Here is a 13,400-nt window from a genome sequence, read left to right as displayed (position 1 = left end):
CGGAGGTTGCAGCAAGCCAAGACTGCACCACTGCACTCCAGCCTGGGTGACAAGAGCCAGACTCCATCTCAAAAAACAAAGAATAAAACAACAGAAAAAGAAAAACCAGTAATCATCAAAGAAAGCAATAATGGGAGATAACTGCAAAAATTAGATTTTGTGTTTAATAAGAAACTTCCTCAGTTATCAAAGTAGATCAGTTGTTACACATTTTCCTTCTCATTAGCTTGCTTAGTGTTTATTACCTTCAGTATCTTGGCCCTGGTTATATTTTCTAGTTTAGGTGGTAAACTGTTAGGGAATCAGGACTGGGTCTCTTTAACTTAGGAGAGTCATGCTCAGGTAGGCACTCACTGAGGACTGTTGTGTCTTCAGTGATCGTGGTAAGACTGGGCCGTTGGATTAGTCCATCTTTCAGCATAGGCACCAGTGGGTCACAGAAAGCGAATTCAAAAACAGTTTTTTATTGACTTATTAGGAAAGTGAGGGTGGAATGAGTATTGCTGTGAGGTGGTTTTGGGGTAGAAAGAAGTGAATAGAATAAAGTTAAAATAAAGGTGTAGTGGTAACAGGAGTAGGTTGTCATCTGTTCAGAAGTGAGCGAGTGTGATCCTTGCTGAGAAGTGAGAAAGGTCTATGGCAAACAGCTGAGGGCTATACCTTCCACTTTGCTTCTTATAGATATATTTGTATTGGAGCCAGTTCAATGTAATCTTTGTTCCTTGGATGTTGTAGTAGAATTAGACTGTTTTAGATTTAATAGGAGTCTTAGAAATCACCAAGACCTACGCCACCACCTTCTGTGGTGTTTGTGTTTGGTGAAACAGGTCCAGAGATCTTAGTGACTTGCCCAATAGCAAGTACAAAATGTGTTATTGGTGTATCTCAGAGTTAGTTTACAAATAATGTCAGGATTACCATTTAGGGGAAAAGCTTCCCATCCTATTTTTTGTTCAATTTGAGAATGAGTGGAACCTGGGACTTGGATTTTATCTTTAGTTTTCTACCTCTCTGCTCCCTAAAGTACACATAAATAACAAATAGATACCTGAATGAAAACAAAGTCGAACATCTAAAGTGCTATCATTTTGTAAGTTAACATTGTGTTTCACTACCTATTTAATTCTTATTTCCATCCTTCATGTTATGATAATATCCTAATATAAATAAGATTGCTAATTTTTAGGGATTCTCTGGGATTGAATGAGGCCTAAAAAATTAAAATCCCATGAGAAATAGTGAGTTATGTAACAAGGAGGAATCAGTAACTGTTAATGAGGCTGTCAGAGGCATGGCTTAGCTGTTCATGTTTGGGGTGGAACAGCTGGTGGGTACCACACTCCAGCCCTTTGGAATGCATTAGGTGAACTGAACACAATCTCAAAACAGACTTTTCACTTCTGCTCCCTCACTCTCCTTGTAGTTATTTTGTTTCATGTGGACATCGTATCACCTCTCTACTCTGATGTAGGCATCACCGTTGACGTTGCTGTAGTATCAGTTAAAGCTCTCTTCAGTTTTTGCCCATCTGTACTTCCAATTTAGTGATCCCAAGGCTCTGGGGAAGTGAAAAAGCTCCTTTGATGATCATGGCGTTGGATCTAGGAGCTGATTCTCGTTTCAGATTCTGGAGCTCCCTTCAAACTGACCAGAGCCCAGCGTGATTTTGGTAGGTGTGCAGAAGTGATTGGTGGTGTTAGGATTGGAAATTTTGTTGAGGCAAGTCTTGCAGTTTGCCCTTTCCTTTTTACATTCCAGGGAACTGGTCACCCTTCCAGTCACCCACCATTCACCAAACAAATGATAGTGCTTTCTTCTTCATGAGAGGAATGAGTCAGTCGTGACCATCCGGAAGCTTTCAGCTTAGTGCAGGACAAAGACATGTTCATATCTCAGGCTCTCAAGAAAGCAGCCAGTTGAAGGGTACATATAGATTGCTACTATTTGGCTTTATTGTTTTTCTATGAAAAGGTAAGTTTGGTAAGCAAATGATAAAATAAAAGATCTATTTTTGGCAGCCACTCAAGCTTAAGTTGCCTGCCACACAGGACAATATATACAGCTTTTGGAAATAGAATAATTTCCTTTGAACAAAAGCTTTGGGTAGATTGTAAATATGAGACAGTTATAAATAGGGCCCAGGATTAATTTGCTAAGTGATAGCAAATTAAAAGGCAAAATTTAAGTTCAAATAATTGGAGAAGGACTTTTCAACCATACTGTCATATGTATGTAACAATTACTTTCAGTAGTAGCCTCACTAGATCTTAAAGGTAATGTTGCAAATAGTGGATTTCCTTTATTTAGGTATATTAACTTTTTAAATATTGTAGATAAATACAAAGATGGACAGTAGAATTACTCTGTTATTAATTACTATTTTTTGGTATATTTTTTGGTTAGGAATTAATTCAGAATGCAGAAGATGCTGGGGCAACAGAAGTTAAATTTCTATATGATGAAACTCAGTACGGAACAGAGTCTCTTTGGTCAAAAGATATGGCACCATATCAGGGTAAGAATCAATAATTAGGAATAAGTTTTATTGTATGCACTAACAGGCAGTTTTTAATGATTAATAGTGCTTTGTTTAATGAACAGTCTAATTATCATTTGTACTTTTTGGCATGTTTATGTCCACTTCTTCAGATGGTTTTCTCTGCTTTGGGTGGGAAGGTGTCTCCACCAGTTGGTATTTTTAGAGAACAAAGAATAAAATCTGAAAACTCAAAACAAAATGACAAGCATTGTAATGACCAAAGCTTCTTATTCTAGTCAAACAACTTGTATTTTATATTATCAGTAGGATAAAGGGACACCATTTATGTATAGTAACACTTTCCTGCATTTGGAAAGATGTTGTGAAAGGCCATGCTTTTGTGTATTTTCTGCTTTAGGAGTACCTTTGACATTGTTTGGAAGTTGGGTGGGAAGAAAGATTGAAGGAGAGGTGAGAAGGAAAATGAAAGGAAACATGATAAGAAAGCCATAAACTAATAGATTATTGATCCAATAAGAGAACCCTAAGCAGTAGACTCCTAATATCTCACTTCTACTCTGGGGAGCTTTGTGTCAAAAAGAATGTTCATAAATTGTAGTGCACCTCTGGTTGGGCGTGGTGGCTCCCGCCCGTAATCCTAACACTTTCGGAGGCCAAGGTGGGTGGATCACCTGAGGTCAGGAGTTCGAGACCAGCCTGAGCAACATGGTGAAACCCTGTCTCCACTAAAAATACAAAAATTAGCTGGGCATGGTGGCGGACGCCTGTAATCCCAGCCACTCAGGAGGCTGAGGCTGGGCTGGAGAATCACTCGAACTCGGGAGGCGGAGGTTGTAGTGAGACGAGATCACGTCACTTCAATTAAGTATACCTCTGAAGTCATTGTGAATGACTGTATGTGACAGAAAGTTACTGAGAAAAAGTGGGTCACTTCAGACTTTCTGAGACAGATTTTTAAAGAGATTTAAGTCATGTATTTTTAAAAAGATGTTTTATGATTTAGGAGGCCAGTTAACATTATTAGTTAAAAATCTAGCATTTGTTATGTCTCATGTAGTCATTCTTAGCTTACATTTGTCATTTGGAAGTTGTACTTTCTATACTCTATAAAAAGAGGTGCGTGGGATACAGCATCAGGTGTGCGTTCTAGGCCTGGCTGCTGCTACCTTAGTGACTTGGGCCAGTCATCGTAGCGGTCAGATCATTTTTATAGTAAGAGGATTAGCCTGCAAGGTATCTTGTCTCTAGGAGCCTGTGACTTAATGTAACATTGGATTCAAGGGACTTCAGGTTAAGTCCTAATCCTATACAGTGCTACCCCTCCAGGCACTGGTGCACTTGGTGGCAGCTGTGACCCTTATACTGACGTACTGCTTGCCTGCAAGTGGTATGAGAAAATCTTTCTCCCACATATTTGGAGGATTATGTGAGATCATATATGTGATAATGTTTTATGCCTGGTGTCATACTGATGATTGATGATGGTATGTACTGTGGAACTGCAAAGGTAAGAGTGTAAGGAGATCCTATGATTTTTTTGCTTCTAACCTTGACTTCACGTTGTTTTAAAAAACATTTGAAACTAGATTATTTGGCTGAGTTTATGCATAAGTATATTTAGAGACAGGCTCTCTAAAAGTGGCCAATTTAGAATAAATGTGGGCTGGGCACGGTGGCTCACACCTGTAATCCCAGCACTTTGGGAGGCCAAGGTGGGCAGATCATCTGAGGTCAGGAATTCGAGACCAACCTGGCCAATATGGTGAAACCCCATCTCTACTAAAAATACAAAAATTAGCCAGGCATGGTGGCGGGCACCTGTAATCACAGCTACTTGGGAGGCTGAGATGGGAGAATCGCTTGAACCCAGGAGGCAGAGGTTGCAGTGAGCCGAGACCCTGCTATTGCAGTCCAGCCTGGGCAACAAGAGCGAAACTCTGTCTCAAAAATAAATAAGTAAGTAAGTAAAAAATAAAATAATTGTAGGCCAGGTGCAGTGGCTCATGCCTGTAATCCCAGCACTTTGGGAGGCTGAGGTGGGCAGATCACCTGAGGTCAGGAATTCGAGACCAGCCTGGCCAACATGGTGAAACCCCATGTCTAATAAAAATACAAAAATTAGCGAGGCATGGTGGTGAGCACCTGTAATCCCAGCTACGTGGGAGGCTGAGGCAGGAGAACCCTTGAACCCGGGAGGCAGAGGTTGCAGTGAGCCAGGACTGCGACATTGCAGTCTAGCCTGGGCAACAAGGGCGAAACTCTGTCTCAAAAATAAATACATAAATAAGTAAAAAATAAAATAAATGTGGGCTGGGTGCAGTGGCTCATGCCTGTAATCCCAGCACTTGGAGAGGCCGAGGCAGGTGGATCACCTGAGGTTAGGAGTTCGAAACCAGCCTGGCCAACATGGTGAAACCCTGTTTCTTCTAAAAATACAAAAATTAGCCGTGGTGATGCATATCTGTAATCCCAGCTCCTTGGGAGGCTGAGGCAGGAGAATCACTTGAACCCGGGAGGCGGAGATTGCAGTGAGCCGAGATCTCGCCACTGTACTCCAGCCTGGGCGACAGAGCGAGACTCCATCTCAAAAACAAACAAACAACAGAAAAGGATGTATTATATAAAAGCAGGTGGCAGTGATCTCTGATCTCTTTATTTAACAAACATTTATTGAGAGCCCTCCAGGCTCTTGGGTATTTGAGAATATCTTTCTCTTGCAGTCAGATGTGAGCAGTCATCTTGTATCATGGCTTTTCCCCTTTATTGGCCCTTTGTTTCACAGCCAAAAGCTCTTAAGGTTGACTTATTGTTGTTCATTTTTATATAATGAGATAATAAAAGGCTCGGATTGTGAAATCACATTCATAAGAATGAGAGCTCTCAGCCAGTGTAGCACACTTTACTGTGGATTTCAGGGATACAGCTGATTAGAAGACACAGGTGGAGAAAGCATGGAGAGTCCCTTTGTGCTGCACTAGGACACACCTTGGCCTGGATCTCACAGAGCTGGTTTCTGAGTGATGCACACAGACCAGCACTTACCCAAAGGGAGCTATTTTAGTCATAAAACATGTACATGATTTTCTCTGATAATCAATATAACTTGTGACATTTTCAAGGGGATTATGCCACTTAAATAGATAAATTTCCAAGCTTATTTCCAATAAGCAACCTCTGTAAATTGTCCAGTAGCTCAGGACTCTTCTTAGTAAACACTGTGTATGTGCTTCTGGAGTGAAGTGGCGTGATCTTGGCTCTCTGTAGCCTCTGCCTCCTGGGTTCAAGGGATTCTCCTGCCTTAGCCTCCTGAGTAGCTCGGATTATAGACTCCTGCCACCACGCCCGGCTAATTTTTTTATTTTTAGCAGAGGCGGGGTTTCACCATGTTGGCCAGGCTGGTCTCGAATTCCTGACCTCAGGTGATCTGCCCACCTCGGCCTCCCAAAGTGCTGGGATTACGGGCGTGAGCCACCGTGCCCAGCCAGGGTGTTTGTTCCTTTCTTGTCTTACTTTTAGAACCAAGAACACATTATTTTGATCAGAGTAGATACAGGCTATTTTGAAATTGATCTTGGCAATAGAAGCAGAGAGTGAACCGATGAGACTGAGTTGATCATAGCAAAGGCAAAATACTGCTTCTCTCCTCATTCCAGGATGAATATAATCAGAATTATACCTTGATTAAAAACATTAAATGATAACTAGATTCTTCCTGTCCCCGACTCTTCTCGTTCTCTTGACTGAGGAGAGCTGTCTGTGTGCACTTCCTGGTTCTGCCACTGAGCAGCCAGGGTGTAAGGAAAGCTCCAGGTCCCAGAGCCCAGGACAGTTGCACTCATAGGGGTAATTTTCACCATGTTTCCTCTTCCCAGGAGTTGCACTGATGGTGTAGGATGAGACACAGCAGTTCTGACAGTCAGAAAACCTTGGAGAGTGGGGACTCATGCCTGTAATCCCAGCACTTTGGGAGGCTGAGGCAGGTGGATCACCTGAGGTCAGGGGTTCAAGACCAGCCTGACCAATATGGTGAAACCCCATCTGTACTAAAAATACAAAAATTAGCCAGGTGTGGTGGCGTGCGACTGTGGTCCCAGCTACTTGGGAGGCTGAGACAGGAGAATTGCTTGAACCCGGGAGGTGGAGGTTGTAGTAAGCTGAGATAGCATCACCGCACTCCAGCCTGGGCAACAAAAGTGAAACACTGTCTCAAAAAAAAAAATATCTTGGAGAGTGGGGATCTGAGGGGAATTTTTTTTCATGTAAAACAGTCATCTGCATTTTTTAAGACAAGGGCTATGGTTTTGGAATTTAACAAATGGCTTCCTATAAGCAGGCAGTAAGGAGTCAGCGGTCAGCTGTCCACTTTTCCAGTTGACAGTGGGAAGGAAGGTGGGTGTTCCTTCAGGCAAGGCGGACTGTGTTCCTGGTAATGTCATGTGGGTGTGTCCCCTGCTGAAATTTTTAATTTCCTTCCACGGACCTTGTAGTTAGTCTAGTTCTTTCTAGATTCTGGCAAGAGTTTCATGCTTGAGCCTGGTGTTCGGTGTTGTGACTTTTTGTGGTCCTTTTTTTTCTTTTTTGTCTTTGTAGATACTTTTAATGGACATTTGGAACCAGACACTGCTTGCTAGAAGCCATTTTAAGTTAGCTGTTGGGTAGGAACAAGATATTTTATTACTATTCCTGTAATACTTAATATGTAAAAGTATATACTACATGAAGACTGACAGTATCATATACTCATACTGATTATAGTAACAGTAGTGATAGCTGATGTTTTTAGGGGTCTGCTCTGCTGGTTCTGTGCTGAGCCCTGTATTTGTGCCGTCTCATTGGGTCCCCAGCACGTTGGCGGCGGACAGCCCTTCTTATCCGTATTGTGCAGATGAGGAAATGGAGCCTTGATGGCTTTAGTTTCTGGAAGTGCTGTGGCTGTAACTGGAGAGCTAGGCCTGACATCCTGACTGCAGAGTCCCCACTCCACTGTGTGATTGTCCTTTCCAGAAAGCCTTTGCAGCCTCGACTCTCTGCATATTCCAACTTTAACTGTTTTAAAAATAGTAGTAAAATGCCATTTTTGTAAAACAAACTGGGTCACATCCCATGTCTGTCCTTGAATTGATGGGAGCATGAGGAGAGGCTTCTGGGGGTCCTGGGAGTGCCCTATATACCTCAAGTGGATGGAGATGACACAGGTTCATCTGCTTTGTAGGAATTCATCAAGCTGCAGCCTCAAGACCATCATACTTTATTGTGTATATCTTATACTTCAGTACCTTTTTGAATGAAAAATATTAATCATCTTTAAAGTATGATGAGTGAACATAGTTGAATATATTCAAAGAATGTTAGAGATTCTCAAGGTAGGTCTCACAAAATGGATTTCCAAAAATATTTTGTGCAGAAATATGTTATAAATATTACTTTTTGAAGGAACTACTTTGGAGATAGGTGGTATTATTTTACATAGGTGGTGTAATTGCAGCATTATTTAAACATTTGTCACATTAATGGGTTTTAAAATCAAACAGGTAATGCCTCGTATAGAACAATCTAGAGGCTGATGAAAAAAAGAACTTCAAACACAAGGTGATTATTAATCTTACTAAAGGATTATTTTTCACCTTATGAAATAAGATTTCAATTGTGCATATTTAAGGCATACAGCATGTTATAAGATATATGTGTGTGTATATAGTAAAATGGTTGTGTATATATTGAAACAAATTAACATATCATCTCACATAGTTTCTTTAGATAGCAAATCTCCATAATAAATTTCTTTCTTTCTTTTTTTTTTTTTTTTAATTGAGACAGAGTCTTGGTCTGTTGCCCAGGCTAGAGTGCAGTGGTGCAGTCCCGGCTGACTAAAGCCTCCGCCTCTTGGGTTCAAGCAATTCTCCTGTCTCAGCCTCCCAAGTAGCTGGGATTACAGGCACGCACCACCATGCCCAGTTAATTTTTTGTATTTTTTAGTAGAGATGGGGTTTTGCCATGTTGGCCAGGCTGGTCTCGAACTCCTGGCCTCAGGTGATCTACACGCCTTGGCCTCCCAAAGTGCTAGGATGCTGGGATTACAAGCATGAGCCACTGTGCTCATATTTTCATATGTTTTATGAAATATATGAAATATTTTGTATTTGGTAAATATTTTCCATTGATCAAAAAAAGATTTAAATATACTATTTAGAACAAATTTCACATAGAGTAGTAACAGATTGATTTTCTTGTTTGCCTTATGTTTTTGGGTATCTGAGTAACCTTTAATTTTTCCTTTATGGATTTTTGGCCAACAATGCTATGTTTCTTCTGCTGCTAGGTTTTACTTCAGCGTGTGTCTTTATTTTCATTGTAAAAACAGTTAAATTATAGTATGGAATTCACTCTATTCACTTCTCTCTATTTTCCCTTCAAATAAGAGATTTCGTATAGAGGATTTCTTGAGATAGAACAGAACACCCTGGCATCTTTTTCTGAATACCTGCCTGCGCATTTTCACACCTAGGGCCTGCTCTCTATGTGTACAACAACGCGGTTTTCACCCCAGAGGACTGGCACGGCATTCAAGAAATAGCAAGAAGTAGGAAAAAGGATGATCCTCTGAAGGTTGGAAGATTTGGAATTGGGTTTAATTCTGTCTATCATATAACAGGTAGAGTATTAGGCTTTTCAGTCTTGGTATTAGAAAATATTTTATCTTACATTCTGTAATGTATTTGTTTAACTTCAGAGGTGATACTGTTTAAAAGCCATCTTACCCAAATTCTTCTGTCAGTAGCCGGAGGTATGTCAATGAAATAATCAGTGCATATTGAATTTTCTGAAATTACCACAGTAACAATACCAAAGTTTTACTTCATCATGTGATGCCAAAAGGTAACATCATCATGATCCAGTGGAATCAGTATATTAAGCCATTTGATGTGAAATTTGAAATACAGCTTTTGAACACAAAATTTTTACTATGAAAAATTTCAAAACTGCAACTCTTCAAGAGTCAAACTGAGTATCACAGATCTTCTTGTACATGTTCTAAAGATCAGAAGGTTAAACAGGAAGGTATATCTAATGGTACTGAATAACTGAGAAAGTGAAAATCTTTGAGGTGGTTTCGGTATCTCTTATTTTCCTCTCTCATTCTACTCTTTTTAGACTTACAAGCATTCTAAAGATTACTCTGAAATCATATTTTTAATCTAGAAAGAATATGAGGTTTCTGGTTCCTAGTTACAATAGGAAATACTTAACTCTTAGTGTAGACATCTCTAGGAGTATATGGCTCTTGTAGAATCAAAGCTCTTAGTACTTACTGTAGTTTTGTGATGAGAAATTGTGTAATGGAATTGGTCCTTTTAGTTTCAAACTGTGTCTTGCAGGAGAAGGAAAGATTGCACAGGCAGGGCCATCACTGTAGCCAAGATGACCGTATTCTTTATTATTCATACTGGGACAGCTGTGAGAGTGAAGGAGGGTGGCACTCTTCTCAGACAACTGGCCTGAATTGGGACTGCCCTGGGCACGTGGGAAGTAGGGTCATCCCAACTGTAGCCAAATTTTAGTAAGCCTGTTGCATTTACATTCATACGTATATATTCGATTAAATACTATTGACTAAATTACAAATCATATAATAAAAATTTATATATTAAAATATGACTATTATCTATGAATATTAATACTCATGTGTCCACCTCTTTGCAAGTTATCCGTCGAGTCAGTGCCATGCAGTGGTTTGTAAATGTTGTGGGACACAGATGTGAGTAGCAGAAGCCTGGAGGCTTAAGCAGGAATGAACTGTGGCGTGAGGGCCCAGCTCATTGCCCAGCACCTGCATCTCAGTGTGGTTTTGATTGCTCATTGAGAATAAGCACATTTGTGTGGAACATTAACTGGAGGACTGTTCTCCAGTCCGAGGATCTGAGAAGATCATAGGTCATAGGTCATAGGTCATGCTTTTATCTTGTCAGGAGCCACTGGCCTGATTTCATTCATGAGGGTGCGACTCTGTGCCTTGGGAGCAGGGGTGAGCCTTCCCTAGACCCCACTATCGATGGATTTAGCCACGTGGTTGGTGGACATAACATTTGCTAACTTAAAATACCCACAAGCTTAAGAGTTGGTGATTGTGACAGCTGAAGCTGTGCTTGACAACCATAGATGTTAAAGATTGACTTCACTGGAGTTGCATCTTGCAGGAAGCCGAGGTGCTAAGTAAGCATGTGAGGCAAACATGCATCACATCACCCTTGGGAGATCCTCACCAAAGCACGCTGGGGAGGAGTTTCTCTCACCACAGTGGGTCTCACACATCTGGTTTTTCTGCCAGTTTTTGAATACTACTCTGTCTTTGGTTGAGGAACAGGTGAAACAGTTGGTATCAATTTAGAGCCATGTTATACAAAAGATGGGTATCTTTTTACTGTAATTAGGCTCCATGTGGTGAGATGCTCCCAGCATGAGAAGTGCTTCCGCTCCAGAGGCAGAGAGGTTAAGACACTTGCGGGAATGTACCTTGTGAGCTTCAGAGCAGGTGCTCACTGAGCAACACAGTGGGCAGAGCCACCCGTGTTGTACTGCTCTCTCTCCCTTCTCACAGAGTCTGTGCGGAATCTGTAAAGTTGAGCGTAGGATGCAGCCCTGTTCTGCTGAATTGGCCTCACATGGTGGTGGGAGCTAAGTGTAGATATCCAAATACTCTGCCCATCTTTTGTGTAGTGAGTTTCTGAAGAGGTCTCCTAGGTTTTCACAATAATCATGCAAACTCTCTGTGCCTGGCATTTGTTACTGGATTGAATCAAAAGAGAAATCATTTTTCATATTCAGAGAATTACATTTCTGAAGGTAAATTGTTCGTGTTTAGATAAATCTGTTTTAGCCTTTTAATGACTCATGCTTTTTCATATAAGTATTTATTGTAATTGTAATCATAATTGTCCCTAAAATTTCAGAGTTGATCATGACTTAACTTTTTCTTTACAGATGTTCCTTGTATCTTTAGTGGTGACCAGATCGGGATGCTAGATCCTCATCAAACACTTTTTGGCCCACATGAATCAGGCCAATGTTGGAATCTCAAAGATGACAGCAAAGAAATTAGTGAACTTTCAGACCAATTTGCACCATTTATTGGCATTTTTGGAAGCACCAAGGAAACGTTTATAAACGGCAATTTTCCAGGAACATTTTTCCGTTTCCCTCTTCGCCTACAACCCTCACAACTTAGTAGTAACCTCTACAATAAGCAGAAGGTTCTTGAGTTGTTTGAGTCTTTCAGGGCAGATGCAGACACAGTGCTGCTCTTTCTGAAAAGTGTGCAGGATGTTTCCTTATATGTCCGAGAGGCTGACGGCACAGAGAAACTGGTGTTTAGAGTGACTTCGAGTGAGAGTGAGGCACTGAAACAGGAGCGGCTGAATTCTGTAAAGACTCTGGGAACTGCTATAAGTAACTATTGTAAGGAGACTCCAAGCAATAACATCACCTGTGTAACATACCATGTAAATATTGTTTTAGAAGAGGAGAGTACTAAGGATGCACAGAAAACATCTTGGTTGGTGTGTAACAGTGTGGGTGGGCGAGGGATCAGTAGTAAGCTTGACTCTTTAGCTGATGAACTGAAATTTGTCCCAGTCATTGGAATAGCCATGCCTTTATCAAGCAGAGAGGATGAAGCACAAGGAGCAACGTCTGATTTCTCAGGAAAAGCATTTTGTTTTCTTCCTTTACCGCCTGGTGAGGAAAGCAGCACAGGACTCCCAGTTCACATCAGTGGGTTCTTTGGCCTCACTGATAACCGCAGGAGCATAAAATGGAGAGAGCTGGACCAGTGGAGAGACCCGGCAGCCTTATGGAATGAGTTTCTGGTCATGAATGTTGTCCCCAAAGCTTATGCTACTCTGATCTTAGATTCAATAAAACGTCTGGAGACGGAAAAGAGCTCTGATTTCCCCTTGTCAGTTGATGTTATCTATAAGCTTTGGCCCGAGGCGAGCAAAGTCAAGGTGCACTGGCAGCCGGTGTTAGAGCCTCTATTCAGCGAGCTGCTGCAGAATGCAGTGATTTATTCAATTAGCTGTGACTGGGTCAGGTTGGAGCAGGTGTACTTCTCAGAACTTGATGAAAATTTAGAATACACAAAAACTGTGCTCAACTACCTCCAGAGCTCAGGGAAGCAGATTGCCAAGGTACCAGGGAATGTGGATGCCGCTGTTCAGCTCACGGCTGCCTCTGGCACAACACCCGTGAGGAAGGTGACGCCCGCGTGGGTGCGGCAGGTGCTGCGGAAGTGTGCACACCTGGGCAGTGCTGAAGAAAAGCTTCACCTTCTAGAATTTGTGCTTTCTGACCAAGCCTACAGTGAGCTGCTTGGGCTGGAGTTGCTCCCTTTACAAAATGGCAATTTTGTCCCCTTCTCCTCATCTGTATCAGACCAAGATGTCATTTATATTACCTCAGCAGAATATCCAAGGTAGGGGTTCCCCTTCTAATGTTCCTGCTCACTCTTAGGGTTCCCCTGCTCCTGCTCACTTGTGAAATTCAATGGTTTTCTATGTTGTTTTATAGTTAGGAAGACTTTTGCAGCAATACATTGTTGAAATACCAACGGATACCTTTTATATTCTAAAGTGAAAAAGTATTCAAATGTTTATCAGTTAAAAAGTTATCTAAGCAGTTGTTTTTCTTGGAAATTTCAATAACAGTACACTGAAAACAATGTTTATAAGGTGCAAATAATGACAAGGCCAGATTAGTCACTAATGAATTATTTTGATGACATTTAAATTAATGAAAAATAGTATATTAATTCTTTATAAACGAGGGTATGTACTGACATTTCAGGAAATAAAATTAATTTTACTATAAGATATTAAGAATGTTTCTGAATTTGAGTAAGGTACGT

At 41.0% G+C, this 13,400-nt stretch overlaps 1 protein-coding gene across 12 annotated transcripts in view; it reads left to right on the top strand.

Annotated features, from left to right (window-relative positions):
- The window catches only part of SACS (sacsin molecular chaperone), a 108,161-nt gene that overhangs the window by 69,219 nt on the left and 25,542 nt on the right, over positions 1-13,400 (top strand). For all 12 annotated transcript variants that reach the window (XR_012426746.1, XM_074021707.1, XM_045377199.2 and 9 more), the window contains 3 exons: positions 2,404-2,515; positions 9,006-9,152; positions 11,480-12,968. Coding sequence is in view for 11 of the 12 variants with exons in the window: in XM_074021707.1 (XP_073877808.1) it covers positions 2,404-2,515; positions 9,006-9,152; positions 11,480-12,968 (1,748 nt within the window). In the remaining variant the exon portion in view is untranslated. The remainder of the gene's footprint in view (positions 1-2,403; positions 2,516-9,005; positions 9,153-11,479; positions 12,969-13,400) is intronic.

This window comes from Macaca fascicularis, chromosome 17, assembly GCF_037993035.2.
Source record: "Macaca fascicularis isolate 582-1 chromosome 17, T2T-MFA8v1.1".
In the NCBI taxonomy this organism is placed as follows: Eukaryota; Metazoa; Chordata; class Mammalia; order Primates; family Cercopithecidae; genus Macaca; species Macaca fascicularis.
This window is presented reverse-complemented; position numbering and strand designations above follow the sequence as displayed.